Below are 15,402 nucleotides of genomic sequence, written 5' to 3'. Positions count from 1 at the left end.
GGACTCACAGTCTTCAATAGCAAATTATACTTATGAATAAGATTTATTACAGCAAAGGATACAAAGCAAAAAGAAAAAGTGGGAAAAAGATAAGCATCTGCAGTGGAGTCCAGAGAAGTCAAGCTTGGGCTTCCTAGTACTTTCTCTTAGGAAACCACACAGGGCATGTTTTCTTCTTAGCAGTGAACTACGGGGACATGTGTGGAGTGTCTCTGCCCAGGGAAGCCCATTCTGTTGCTTCTAGGGGATTTAGGGGGCTGGTCACGTAGGCACCTCCTGCTAGCAACTGGCCACAGCAGCTGAAACTCAGGACCCTCAATAACGAAGCCAGGTGCACATCATCAATGTTGATGTTTGTGCAAGCAGCCCTGACAAACCTAATCTGGCATAGTTCATTGCTCTGGTGTGTATAACAAAATCATTAATCATTCACATAAAGAACACTCCAGGGGCCACCTTCTCAGGGGTTGGGCAAGGATCAATCATGGTTCTCTCAGAGACTTGCAAAGAATAAGCAAGCAGATCTGCTCTGTTGTCTCTTTGCTCATACCAATGGTGATATGTTCCATGTCATTCTTGAGATTGGATGATACACTTACACAAGGTTTTTAAATTCTACTTTATAGAACTCGGTTAATTGCATAGAAATGAGTAAGAAAGTTCTTGCTTTCAAGAAGTTTGCAGTCATAATACAGTGTGATAAATGTAATAAAGAAGCAAATTAATAGCATTAGTATGGACAGGGCAGTGATTAAGTGTCAGGAACTCCTTGGTAAGAGTCTTTGGAGGAAGTGCCATCTAAATGGGTAAAATCTGCTATCTTAAGATTTACTTAACATATTTACTGCACACATAAGTGAGTTTTCTAAAACCAATTTCATATAAAGCAATTATTCATTCATTTATTCCACAAATATTAAGTGCTTGTTCTAGACACTGCTAGATTTTGGGGATACCATAGGGAGCAAGAAAAAATTCATGTTTTTATGGGAGCTTTAAGTAAGTAAAAGACACAAGATATTCTTCAGTTTTGTGAAAGCACTGAAGTAATTTTCTAGTTTATTAGTAGTGGTAGTCAGTAATTTTTCATGAAAATTACTGGATTAAAATAATCAAGGGGAAAAGAAAATCTAGCTTTATTTCCTTATCATACAGTAAAAATATCTCAAGAAAGGTCAAATGTATTAAGTTATCCTTGTCAAAACTTTTTTTTTGAAGGTAAGACCAGCTTTTTGTTCATATGTATGTCATCACTAATCACTATACTTTTCCTTCAATAGCAGATGGTGAGCTATACGTGTTTGGAGAACCTGAGAATGGGAAGTTAGGTCTTCCCAATCAGCTGCTGGGCAATCACAGAACACCCCAGCTGGTGTCTGAAATTCCTGAGAAGGTGATCCAAGTAGCTTGTGGCGGAGAGCATACTGTGGTTCTCACGGGTATGTGTGGAGTCCACTGTTCTGTTCCCTACGTTCTATGGTGGGTAATGAAATTTTTTTAATGTTCATTTCTTTTTATTGCGGTAAGAATACTATGAGAACTACCTTCTTAATAGATTTTTAAGTGTATAATACAGTATTTTTATGTATAGGCACAACCATTGTACAGCAGATCTCTGAAACTTACCTTGAGTAACTGAAACTTCACGCCCACTGTACGGCAACTCGTCTTTCCCGCCTCCCCTCTGTTCCTGGCGACCACTATTCTGTTCTTAACCTCTATGAGTTTGACTCTTAGATACCTCGTGTCAGGTGGCCTTTGCATCTCTTTCCATTAAGATTCTCACTTTTTGGGCCTGGTGCAATGGCTGACACCTGTAATCCTAGCATTTTGGGAGGCCAAGGCAGGCAGATCTCTTGAGCCCAGGAGTTCGAGACCAGCCTGAGCAACATGACGAAACCCCATCTTTACTAATATTAGCCGGGTGTGGTCTCAGGTATTCAGGAGGCTGAGGTGGGAGGATCACCTGAGCCAGGGGAGGCTGAGGTTGAGGTTGAGGTGAGCTGTGATTGTCCCACTGCACTCAAGCCTGGGCAACAGAGAAGACCTCATCTCAAAACAAAAACAAAAGCAAAAAACAAAAAAGATTCTCACCCTTTATTCTTATACTTAATATACATTTCTGGTCTATGGAATATTTTTTCTAAGTAGAAGAAAATGAATCTTGTTGAATTGTTTCTGCTAACGTAATTTATATTTTCATGACCTTAACTTTTTTTTTTTTGAGACAGAGTTTTGCTCTTGTCATGTAGGCTGAAGTGCAATGGCCTGATCTTGGCTCACTGCAGCCTCTGCCTCCTGAGTTCAAGCGATTCTCCTGCCTTAGCCTCCCGAGTAGCTGGGATTACAGGTGCCCACTACCACGCCCAGCTAATTTTTGTATTTTTAGTAGAGATGGGGTTTCGCCATGTTGGCAAGGCTGGTCTCGAACTCCTGACCTCAGGTGATTCACCAGCCTCGGCCTCCCAAAGTGCTGGGATTACAGGCGTGAGCCACCACACCTGGCCTGACCTTAACATTTTTAATGGCAACATATTACATTATTTTTAGCTCATTTTCAGGGACAATTTTTCTCGTGTGTATGTTTTCTATATTTATCTAAAATTGACATTTTTCCTGAAATGCCTTCTTTTGGAGATGCTTTTTGTTCAAGCTATTTTCTACATGTCATTGATAATTCTTTTCTTTGTGATATTTACAATGTATTGCTTGGGGATTTCTTTGTAGTTGTATTTTCTGTTATAGTAATTCATTAAAAAGTGGTATGGTTTTAAATTACAGATAATAAAAGAAAGTTAGGACCTTAATAGTAATGTTACTTTTGGGATCTGAATTTCATATTTGTTATGACATGTCATTTCTCAGGATTCTAATCACTGTATTGAAATATACTCACTACTTGCTAATATGTTTACTAAATTGATGCTTTCAAATTCTTTCAACATTAGATTTATTTTAGATGAGTAATGTACATAATACTATTAGGTAGTGAATTATTATTATATTTTTTGCACAAAAAATTAAGTTTATGAAGTCACCACTTAATCTTTAGTAGCCCAAAGTTAGAAATATTGTAGACAAATTTTGAATAATATCCAATTCTAGGATGATATGCCTAATGTTGCCAGGTAAGTGAAGAATATTTTTTCTTTATGTTTTTTTCTCTGATGTTACTTTTCCTCAGCTTCCTGTTCTAGCCCCAGTCATGGTTATTAAGCTTTAGTTTCTAGATGGAATCTTTTCTAAGTTAGAAATAATTTTTTTTGAAATGTATACTCTAAATTTGGAAATAATTCTGAGGTTTAAGATTTTTTTTGAATTCCTGCTGAAAAAGTGAATTTTTATATAATTTCGAAAATATTCTAAAAATTAAACTTTGAAATTAATTTTTACACAGTATCTGAAAATTCATTCTGTAGGCAGAAATGCAACTTTATGTGTTATATATTTTCTCTAGTTTATACAAAGATTATAGAAAGAATTAATTTAATAGGTCATTCAGGGTTATTTTAACAGATACAAATGTTGATTGTATAATAATAGTGTCTTCAACCATTCATTATAAAATATTTTTCTATAAAGTGAGCAACAAGATAATCTATGATACTTTTAATGAAAGCTTAATTCTTAATTTTAAATTCTTAATTTAAAATAAATGCACTTAAGGATGATATTTTCTTGTGGTTTTAAAGACATTTAACTTTCTGTGGACTTTGTTCTGAGCTTAAGTATAATGTTTCCAGAAATTGATTGCTCTCTCCAGATTTTTGCAAGCTTTCAGATCTCACACACCAGTAAAGTTTTTTAAATTATGAGATGCATCTATTTGACAGACCTGGAACAGTTATTGTTTGCCACTAAGATTTCCACTACAGATGCAAGAAAGAAGTGTCCTTGCATTTCCTGTCTGATTGTGGCAGCCAACATTGAATGGGGGAATACAGGAGAAAAACTTGGTAATACAGGGAAAAAAACATGGAGAGATAATTTTCACAGTTCATAAATAACTTTGTAAATAGTGAAGAGCTTGTGTTACAATCCAGAGAATAATGTAAAATTTGAGTTTAAAAAATTATGAGAACCAATAGATGGTTGTCAGCTTCCGATTCACATTTGCTTAAATATGGGCATTGAAAAAAATGACTGCACTATCATATCATAAAATAAGGAACATTTTCAGCCGGGCGCGGTGGCTCACGCTTGTAATCCCAGCACTTTGGGAGGCTGAGGCGGGCGGATCACGAGGTCAGGAGATCGAGACCACGGTGAAACCCCGTCTCTACTAAAAAATACAAAAAATTAGCCGGGCGTGGTGGCGGGCGCCTGTAGTCCCAGCTACTCGGAGAGGCTGAGGCAGGAGAATGGCGTGAACCCGGGAGGTGGAGCTTGTAGTGAGCCGAGATTGCGCCACTGCACTCCAGCCTGGGCAACAGAGCGAGACTCCATCTCAAAAAAAAAAAAAAAAAAAAAAAAAATAAGGAACATTTTCAAAATAAAAAACTCTTAATTGTATAATAAAGGACACCTCCTTAAACTGTATAAATGTATAAGTATGGAAATTTCACTACTTTGCCTGTTTTTCACATTTCTCCATGGACCTGTGAGAGCTTTATTATGAGCCAGCCCTGGTGAGGAACCTGGTTCTGAAACACAGTATAGGCAGAATTTTAAAAATATTTAGTCCTAGCTGATGAAGAAATGGACCTGAAGAGTATATCATCAGTGTGACTAAATACTAAACTGGATTGCTAAGAGAGTTATGGAATATTTTGTAAGACCTTAGGGAAGGAAATTCCAATTTCTTTCACTAAAGAAAAGCACTTGGATTAGATGTTTCTGTGAAGGACCTTCCCAGCCTTGTTTTTCTATATGTCTATGACTCTTATCTTAAAAATCTATTAGAGGATCATTCATTAAACTATTTTAAAAACAATTTAGTTCATTTCTGATGAATTTATTTAAAACATAATATTTGCACATGACCATGATAGATTAGAAAATAAAACTGGTTGTAGTGATAGGGTGATTATAGTTTCTCCTTGGGATCAGGGAAACCATGGACCACTGTGGAAAAAGTCTGAGGCTGGAACTTGGGGCACACTAAGTGAGGCAGAGTTGTATTTGTAGTTTTGTAAGTCATCCACAGCAGTTACTAACACACAAGAAATGCCAGTTGTGAGATAGGGTTCACAATGAAGTCTGGGTCCTGAGGCAAATGAGAATTTATCTTAACTTCTCAGATTATGTTTGGATAAACTTAAGTTTTCTACAGGTTGACAAATTATTAGTTCTGAAATCAAATATATTCTGTGAAATTATAGTAATATTAATCTGAAGCTAACTGATCAAACTATTTTCCTAATGTAATATTTATTAACATTATTTTATGTTTTATCCTAATGTAATGTTTTATCCTAATGTAATTTAATGTAAATATTACATTATTTATCCTAATGTAGTATTTATTAACATTAAATTATGTTGTTAAATGTCACAAAGGTGATATGGCCAAAAATTCTATTGGTTGTTAAATATAATGTCCTTAAATAAGAGCGCCTTCGATCATTTTTATAAAATAGAAACTGCTGTCATCACTAATATCCAAGCACCTGAATGGGAACCTACCAGGATACTGAACAAAACTTCTGTAACATGATTCAGACTGCCTAAACAGCCTCATTTCACAGGCTAATTAAAATCAGACAGCCTAAGAAATGTAGAGTAATTGTTGGTCAGCTAGAGATAGATAATTGCTTTAATTTACCCAATATTCTACTGTTAAGCTGAACATTTAGAACTGGAAATATGCCATGTGATTATTAATTATTAGTAATTATTAAGATGGTTTTTTAATATTAAAATAAAGATCTGTTTTGCCATTGCCTCAATATGGCTTCATATCTTTGATACAGCATATTTTCTTTAAGGAGTAATATCTATATGTCTTATTTATGAAGCATATGCCATTGCCTCAATATGGCTTCATATCTTTGATACAGCATATTTTCTTTAAGGAGTAATATCTATATGTCTTATTTATGAAGCAAACATTTTTATTAGAAAAAATTGTAAAACCACATGACAATAGACAGTTATGTTTTCATTTGTAACCCTCATTGATAGAATGAGTTGATTAGATACTTTTTAGAAAAATGTTCTTTACAACACTGTGTCATATTATGCTTTCAAATCTGCCTGAATGTTTTCTCTTTTAATCCTGTCAGCAACTCTATTAGATAGGGATTATAACATCAGAGAATCTAAGTAACTCACCTGCTTGCCACAGCTAGTAATAATGAAGGTTTGGGTTCTGGCCTGAATAACAAGCTCTTGCCCTTCCTCCTGTAATAGGAGAAACTCAATGTACTAAACTCAATGTACTAAACTCAGTGTACTAAGGAGAAGTGACTAATGTAATCGGCACTGCGCTTCCAAATGCAGCAGCCAGGAGCATGATGTCTCTAAAAGGACCCTTTCATCACCACTCATGTATCCTGTTTTTGTACTTTTTCATTTCTAGAAAACATACGACATAATATTTACTGAGTTACTGGAAGTCCTTTGGAATCACTTCAAAATATCAATATAAAGAAAAGCTTTTCCCCTCCTATTATAGTTGCATTTCCTAGTAAAGAAGCTTTACTTGTGAATAAATCTAGCATATGCACTATCAGTTTTAATTCTCAAGACAATTCTCTGAAATTGGGTTTTATAAAATAGATTATTAAACTACTTTTGTTGTATTGTATTGTATTTTTATTTTTATTTTATTTTAATTTTATTCTATATTTTATTTTTGAGGTGGAGTCTTGCTCTGTTGCCCAGGCTGGAGTGCAGTGGCGTGATCTTGGCTCACTGCAACCTCCACCTCCTGGGATCAAGCGATTCTCCTGCCTCAGCCTCCCTAGTAGCTGGGATTACAGGTGTATGCCACCATGCCCAGCTAATTTTTGTATTTTTAGTAGAGACAGGGTTTCACCACATTGGCTAGACTCTTTTCCAACTCCTGACCTTAGGTGATGCGTAAACTACTTTTAAAAGGAAGAAGTTTTTCTGTAGGAGACACTATTCACTTTTTTATTTGATGTAGTGAGTTAGCTTAATGACAGTTGGTACTTTCTTTTTTATTTTTTGAGATGGAATGTCGCTCTGTCACCCAGGCCGGAGTGCAGTGGTGCAATCTTGGCCCACTGCAACCTCTGCCTCCTGGGTTCAAGCGATTCTTGTGCCTCAGCCTCCCTGTGTAGCTGGAATTACAGATGCATGCCATCATGCCCAACTAATTTTTGTAATTTTAGTAGAGATGGGGTTTCACCATGTTGGCTAGGCCAGTCTCGAACCTGGCCTCAAGCAATCCACCCACTTTGGCCTCCCAGAGTGCTGGGATTACAGGCGTGAGCCATTGCGACCGGCCGACATTTGGTACTTCTTGAGCCGATGTAATTATGGGGACGTTTCAGGTAGTTCCCTGACTTATGTGCCTTGTATCATACCTGTTACTTACCTAACTGTGGTTATGTATAAAAGATAAAATCATACACGTCATAATTTTTATATTTATGTACCTCTTCATTTTTCTCTTCCTTCATCATTGAAAGATTTATACTTCAATATTAAGTATTCTTAAATGTTTTTTTTCCCCCAGAGGCGCTTAACCTTCACTATAAAATGTTGAATGTGACAATTTTTCCAGATACGATGGTAACAGTGTCTGCTTCCATAATCCTTGTCTTCTATTTGCCCCTTTCCTTTCAGAGAATGCTGTGTATACCTTTGGGCTGGGACAATTTGGTCAGCTGGGTCTTGGTACTTTTCTTTTTGAAACTTCAGAACCGAAAGTCGTTGAGAATATTAGGGATCAAACAATAAGTTATATTTCTTGTGGAGAAAATCACACAGCTTTGATAACAGGTATGATTAGAATTTCTGTTATATATTTATAGAGCTGGGTATATTTTATTACAAAATAAATTATATCTGAAATGAATGTATCTAACTTAAGTAAAGGAATTAATGGCTGAGAAAAATGGAATTCCATGTTTACTATTCCAAAGTATAAAGTTGTGAACTCCTTTTTATTATTTTAATTCAATTTAGAATAAATGTAAATGATCCAAAGATTTAGAACCTCACAATAGGCCGATGATGTCAGAAGTTAGACCATAGTATTATTCTTTGTCAGAAAACAGGAATCTTTTTGAAATTATATCATTTTGAAGGCTCTTAACTCTGCTCAGGCCAAAAGGAAAAATCCCACAAGCAAAAACTTATTTTAAAACATTCTTCCTATTCAGTCTGACAGAGCTGCATTCAGGCCAAGTCAGTTTTTATGTTTTTGCCACCTGGAGGCGTTTTCAGGAATGACTCCTTTCCTTCTCTTTCCATGTGTTAGGGAGAAGGGCCCCTCAGAGACCACTAAGTGGATACCTTCTTCCGCTCCGTGGTATCTCCTTCATGCAGGGAAATGTTCCTTTGAGCCCACTTCTCAGCCTCAAAACTATGTGCTGCTAATAATGTAGGATTCAGTAAAGATTCTCCCCTAAATGATTCAGTCACATATATGTAGGTAATTGATATAGTCCACAGTTTTCAATGCTTTGTGACAAAAGGGTGTATAATTTCACTATTTCTGTCTAAATATGAAGTGAAGCAGCGGAAAGTCAGAAATCATCTAGTATATTGGCATAATCCATGTACTAGTATTTCTACTTTTTTTCCTTCTTTCTGAAAAAGCTACTGCTATGAAAAAGCTCCTGAAAAAACTACTGCTCATCTAATGGTATCTGGCTAGGGAAACTAGGAATCAGCAAATGCAAGATACACTGTTTCTTCTTCCCCAAAGAAGCTTTCAGAGAGGATGACCTGCCCATGCTCAAGTATCAGTGTTCTTGAGAACGTATCATGAAATAGCATTATATAGAATATGAAAAGTATTATTCATTCATCATCCACTAAGAGTTGTTGTGTATCCCTTAACTATAGGGTCCTAATGTCACTTTATCTGTCCTTACTGTCATTTTTCATCAACTCTAACCTTCCACTGATAGTAAATACATACTGTTTTTAATCTGTCATCTAACATACAATTCAATTATTTAGTTAAATTTTCATAGTACCTTTACTCCTGATAAAAAGAGTTATAGCACAAATAATTGAACATTAACTTTGTTTGCCTTTTTGTTCATCAATCATCCCTAGAGGGCAAGTGGTGTGGAATTTTTTTTTTTTCCTCCAGGACTAATGAGAAGTATGTAGTGGGTCATCTGCAAGCTCTTGCCAGTTCCCCATTATAGCCAGTGGCTCATATTTTTAAAAGCTCTCTGAGGTTGAAAGTGCCATCAGGCAGCTTGGATCGGGGTTTATATTTTCAGGCAAAAGACAATCAAATTTAAAAGGTAAACCTGAAAAAACATTTGGGTAAAGAAATCAGGTTGAAAAGAAGGAGGAAGAAGGGATAAAGGTGATAAGGAGTATATATAAAAGAAGGACATAAATACTTAATAGTAAGAATTGTAAGAGTCTACAGCTTGGTCAACATGGTGAAACCCCATCTCTACTATATTCAAAAATAGCCAGCGTGGCAGTGCGTGCCTGTAATCCCAGCTATTGAGGAGGCTGAGGCAGGAGAATCACTTGAACCCAGGAGGCAGAGGTTGCAGTGAGCCGAGATCGCACCACTGCATTCTAGCTTGGGTGACAGAGCGAGACTCCATCTCAAAAAAAAAAAAAAAAATAGTCTAAAGAGTCCAAACGCTGAATATCACTTACTTACATATTTACAGGGAATCTACTTATTTTTGTAAATTGATTTTTATACTTGCCACCTTACTGAATTATATTATTCTTTCTAATGATTTTTCAGTCAGTTCTCTTGGATTTGCTTAGTATGCAGTCACTTTGCCATCTTAAACCAGAAGTCCCCAAAGGTGACCCAATTGTTTCCCAGCTTAAAACCATTCATTTTCCTTCTTAATGTCTTTAAGATAAAACTTGAAAAATCCTTCATCTGAACTAATAGGACACTCTGTGTAGTCCCTTTTCACCTCTTCAGACTCATCTCCTACCACTCTCCCCTTAGTGCTTCAGGCATATTAGTTACCTTTCAGCTTCTTGCCCGAGCCACGTTTGCTCTTGATTCAGAGGCTTTCTATGTACTGCTGACTGTGCCTGGAAGATTCTTTGCTCCCTTCTTCATGCAGCTAATCCCTACTTATCCTTTAGGTTTCCCTTTGAAAGCCTTTCCTAATCCCCAGACTAGAGGAAAATTCCCCTCCTTTGAACCATATTAACACCCCTTACTTCTGCTTCCCTGGCACTTACCCCAGTTGAGATGGAGCGGCTTGAAGAAAGGAGTGTGAAGGTTCGTAATAGCTGCCATGGCAGTAAGCAAAAGGGCTAACTGGCGAGAAGTGACAAGATTACTCATCATCATTGTGGGCCCAGTTTCAGAGGGGACCCAGGTTTTGGTATAGGAATTAGTTAGCATTTTTGGCTTATGGCATTTACTTCGACAGTATTCCACAGCCCAGGAGTCAGATTAGTTAAGCTAAGCCAGTAGTAGAGATTTTGTGCATCCCCCACTCCCCAAGTCACATGACAACGTTTGGAGACGTTTTTTAATGATCATGACTGCAGAAAGGAGTTGTCCTACTGGCATTTAGTGGGTAGAGGCCAAGGATGCTGCTGAACATCCTACAGTGCACAGGACAGACCCACACGACCATGAATTATCTGGCCCCAAATGTCAATAATGCCAAGGTTGAGAAACTCTGATCTATCAATGACCTCAGGGAAAAGGAAAATAGACTGTGTTGGGATGTAGGGGTCAGAATACAAACATCTCCTTCTCCTTCCCTTGAAATATATGATGTGTATCTCAAATTCTCATGCTGTATTGCTGCTACTCCACACAGTGCCTTGTGTGACGGGTCATCAACTTCACAAACCACCAAGGTTAATTGATTTATTCTCAGAATATTTATTGCCTGATGTTACACGCAGGACCACAGAGACCATAGAGAGTGTGGAAAGATCAATAGAGTAAATTCAATGCAGAATTTGAGGGGGATAATTATAATTGCAGTATGAGTTAACATGTTTATCTGTTTACAAATAGATCCATACAAGTAACACTTTTATAATTCTCTTCATTATTTTTGCATTTTAGATATCGGCCTTATGTATACTTTTGGAGATGGTCGCCACGGAAAATTAGGACTTGGACTGGAGAATTTTACCAATCACTTCATTCCTACTTTGTGCTCTAATTTTTCGAGGTTTATAGTTAAATTGGTAAGGGCATCACATTTCCCTGTTTATATTTTCATATTACTATATTTGAGTCTTTCAGTATTTCATAGAAAATAAGTAATTTTATGTTTGTATGGAAGAGTATCTTATATATATCTAATAAATATACTTGTTTCCTAAAAGCCAAATGTCAGACATTATGCCACTCAGAAAATATGTTGCTCCTAATTTTCCTCCTTTAGCATCTTCCTTTTTGCTGAAATCTTGTCTCTTCTGCTTCGTTCTCATATATCTGTTGAAAGCTGGAACTGTGCCATGCCCACAAGCTTTGTATCTTGTGTAGCACCCAGCAGAGTACCTTGCTCACAGTAGTCTTTAATAAATATTTGCTGAATTAAATGTTAGACTCTCAAATCCTGCACAACAGAAAGTCTGATAATAAAGAGTTTTGGCAGGGCACGGTGGCTCACTCCTGTAATCCCAGCACTTTGGGAGGCCAAAGTGGGCGGATCACCTGAGATCGGGAGTTTAAGAACAGACTGGCCAACATGGTGAAACCCTGTCGCTAATGAAAATACAAAAATTAGCCAGGTATGGTGGCACACGCCTGTAATCCCAACTACTCGGGAGGCTGAGGCATGAGAATTGCTTGAACCCAGAAGGTGGAGGTTGCAGTGAGCTGAGATCGTGTCACTGCACTCCAGCCCAGGTGACAGTGAGACTCTGTCTCAAAAAAAATAAAAAATAAGGAGTTTTGAAGATATGGTTTTTTGGCTAAATTTTCTTAGGTTAAGGATGTATTATTTCAGTGTCACATCACCGTCACACATCATACCTCTATTGTTTCTTAATATTTTTGCCAGTTAAGTTTAGACTTTTGGAAATTCTATTTACTTGATGATAATACTGAAATTTGTCCTCCAAAGACTCAGTGTCTCATAATATGGAACACTTTGATTTATTGATTTGACAGTCATTTAATGAAAGCCTACTATGGGTAAGGTAGTGTGCTAAGTATAAGAAATACAAAGTACTGGTCGGCCGTGGTGGCTCACGCCTGTAATCCCAGCACTTTGGGAGGCCGAGGCGTGCAGATTAACTGAGGTCAGGAGTTCAAGACCAGCCTGGCTAACATGGTGAAACCCCATCTCTACTAAAAATACAAAAATTAGCTGGGCGTGGTGGCAGGTGCCTGTAATCCCAGTTTCTCGGGATCCTGAGGCAAAATAATTGCTTGAATCCGGGAGGCGGAGGTTGCAGTGAGCTGAGATTGTGCCATTGCACTCCAGCCTGGGCAACAAGAGTAAAACTCCATCTCAAAAAAAAAAAAAAAAAATACGAAGTATTGTATACAGTGATGAACGAAATAACCAGGATCTCATTCATTGAGGACTTATTCATTACAGTCTTATAATTTTTAAAAGGGATATACAAAAATATATATAAATTTTAAATTTTAAAGTATTATGAAGGAAAAATAGAACATAAAGTATCTAGAACCTATGTACGGGAAATACTGCACTATAGGTGTTTTTTTTTTTTTTTCAGCATTTTCTTGAAAATGATTTATTTCTCAAAATTCTTTGAATGCTGATTTCATTTTTTATTGTTCCGTCATCACCCAAGTAATCACGCATACTTGCATTTATTTTCCTCTAAGGACTTTTAAGCATTAAACTTAGAAAATGTTCATATAAAGAAGGCTTAGAGACATAATTAGCCCAAGAGACTGATTTATACTTTAAAAAAAATCTTCTAGTAGAACTTCTCTGAGTAATTTTTCACATTTTTAGTGTTCTTCCCAGATTAAAATACAACATTTTCTAACTGTAAGGAGAAATGTAATTTGCCAAGTATTTTTTTCTCTATATTGTTTTAAATTGAAAGTAAAATGGTGGATTAAACTTGTTCTAATTTTCAATCACAATGTTTAAAAAATATGTATGGTAATTGTGTACATATTGTATACATATTGTATACACATTCTCATTGTGCACACACATACGTATAGACAGAGATTCACCAAGTCAGTTTGTCTAGGAAGCCTACCACTAAATAAATGTCTTATAGCTGATAACTGTTAAAAACTCATTTGTGTTTGAAGCCAATGTTGATTAGTTTTTCTGTGGATTTATGCTGCAGGTTGCTTGTGGTGGATGTCACATGGTAGTTTTTGCTGCTCCTCGTCGTGGTGTGGCAAAAGAAATTGAATTCGATGAAATAAATGATACTTGCTTATCTGTGGCGACTTTTCTGCCGTATAGCAGTTTAACCTCAGGAAATGTACTGCAGAGAACTCTATCAGCACGTATGCGGCGAAGAGAGAGGGTACAGTTGTGGCCTATTCTGTATAATAGTATTATCTAGCACTGCAAAGAAAACTAGATGAAAAAAATCTGTTTTCCTTTTAAATCAAAAGGTCTTCTCAGATAAATTTGCTAAATAAAATTATTAGAGTTGAGTGCTAACAAACTTTTAGAGTTAATTCAGAAAAATTCAGAAAAGCTTAATGCTTTTTTTAAAGACACAAATTAGAAAATTTAAATTATAGAAAACTTTTGCATATAGACAATGGTGCTATAAAAGCACCCTTTTATAGTCCTATTTTATCACCTCACATTGAATGCTGAATTGTTTTTTCAACTGCATGTGGACTGACTTTCACTTTGTTATATGCTTTTTTTTTTATTATGGTAGTAAAAATACAACAAATATACCCACTTAACAGATTTTTAAGTGTGCAATACAGTATTGTTGACTATAGGCACAATGTTATGTTGTTCAGAAATCTGTAGAACTTAATTATCTCATATAATGCTACATTCTTTTGTCTTTTAGTTAAGCCTCATAAGCAGTGGGAGGTTATACACTATGAACAATGAAATGGGAAAACAAAGGAATAAGGACTTCAATTAGAGAGAGGAAATATTCTCTCTTAATTAAATTTAGAGATATTCTTTCTGTGTTTTAAAATTATTGTTCCAATGACATATATATGTGGGTTTTTTTTGTTTTTGTTTGTTTGTTTGTTTTTTTGAGACAGAGTCTCACTCTGTCACCCAGGCTGGGGTGCAGTGGTGCAATCTTGGCTCACTGCAACCTCCACCTCCTAGGTTCAAGCAATTCTCCTGCCTCAGCCTCCCAAGTAGCTGGGACTACAGGCATGCGCCACCATGCCCGGCTAATTTTTTTGTATTTTTAGGAGAGACGGGGTTTCACCATGCTGGCCAGGCTGGTCTCGAACTCCTGACCTCAAGTGATCCACCAGCCTCGGCCTCCCAATGTGCTGGGATTACAGGCGTGAGCCACCAAGCCCGGCCCCAATGACATATATGTTTTTTAAAGTAAATGGCAAATAATTTTTGAAGGTGACATTCCTTTTTTGAAAATTACTATAAGTTTCAAAACATGTTTTTTTTTTAAGGTTCATAGCAGTTTTATTTGTAATAGCCAACATATTTCTTTTGAAGTAAAAAGGTTAAATCTGGTGTTTTATTATGAAAAAGCATATATGGAAAAGTTGAGAAATACCCCATCAGTGTTTTGTAGTTGTTGTTAATTTACATCTCCTAAGTAATTTTTGTTTCTTAGGGAGTGTAGAGAAAATGCACACACACTTTTCCCCATCATGTGGAAAAAAAAAGCTTCCAAATTGAAATTTAGAGCAACTAAGATACAGAGACAACAGAGCAAAATGTTTTTGAGCCTTTGCGGATTATTAAGAAGTAAATGTTGTGGAGTGTTGGCATACTTTGAACTCTTTCTCTTAAATATTTTAGCAACTTTTAGGAAAGTTTATATCAATATTAAGTATATAACATCATGAAATAATTTGTTTAACCTGCTTATTTTAAAGGAGAGTTCTCCAGATTGTTTTTCAATGAAGAGAACACTACCTCTAATAGAAGGGACTCTTGGCCTTTCTGCTTGTTTTCCCCCGAATTCAGTCTTTCCACGATGTTCTGAGAGTAACCTCCAAGAGAGCGACTTATCTGAACAGGACCTCATGCAGCCAGAGGAACCAGGTAACATTTGCTACTCTGTCTGCTCTCAGGATAAATGTGCCTTTTATTCCTGTTGTTTTTATGTTTATCTTAAGATGTTTTCTCCAGTTATTTAAATTGTTTTCTCCCTGGTTAGAGCCTAACATCC

General features: G+C 36.5%; 1 protein-coding gene and 1 non-coding gene across 14 annotated transcripts in view; both read left to right on the top strand.

The window, feature by feature from the left end:
* The window catches only part of RPGR (retinitis pigmentosa GTPase regulator), a 60,085-nt gene that overhangs the window by 15,945 nt on the left and 28,738 nt on the right, over nucleotides 1-15,402 (top strand). For 8 of the 13 annotated variants that reach the window (XM_055267887.2, XM_055267882.2, XM_055267881.2 and 5 more), the window contains exons 7-11: nucleotides 1,281-1,439; nucleotides 7,756-7,911; nucleotides 11,168-11,292; nucleotides 13,393-13,578; nucleotides 15,107-15,275. In XM_055267887.2, the coding sequence (XP_055123862.1) occupies nucleotides 1,281-1,439; nucleotides 7,756-7,911; nucleotides 11,168-11,292; nucleotides 13,393-13,578; nucleotides 15,107-15,275 (795 nt within the window). The remainder of the gene's footprint in view (nucleotides 1-1,280; nucleotides 1,440-7,755; nucleotides 7,912-11,167; nucleotides 11,293-13,392; nucleotides 13,579-15,106; nucleotides 15,276-15,402) is intronic. The other 5 variants (XM_055267883.2, XM_055267889.2, XM_063634336.1 and 2 more) reach the window with 2 other exon arrangements.
* LOC129476578 (small nucleolar RNA SNORA31) lies at nucleotides 3,817-3,946 on the top strand. Its single transcript, XR_008655006.1, has one exon. It is a non-coding gene; the product is annotated as a small nucleolar RNA SNORA31 (small nucleolar RNA).

The sequence above is a fragment of the Symphalangus syndactylus genome, chromosome X (assembly GCF_028878055.3).
Source record: "Symphalangus syndactylus isolate Jambi chromosome X, NHGRI_mSymSyn1-v2.1_pri, whole genome shotgun sequence".
NCBI classification, from domain to species: domain Eukaryota; kingdom Metazoa; phylum Chordata; class Mammalia; order Primates; family Hylobatidae; genus Symphalangus; species Symphalangus syndactylus.
Note: the sequence above shows the minus strand (reverse complement) of the source record. Positions and strands in the feature narration are given on the sequence as shown.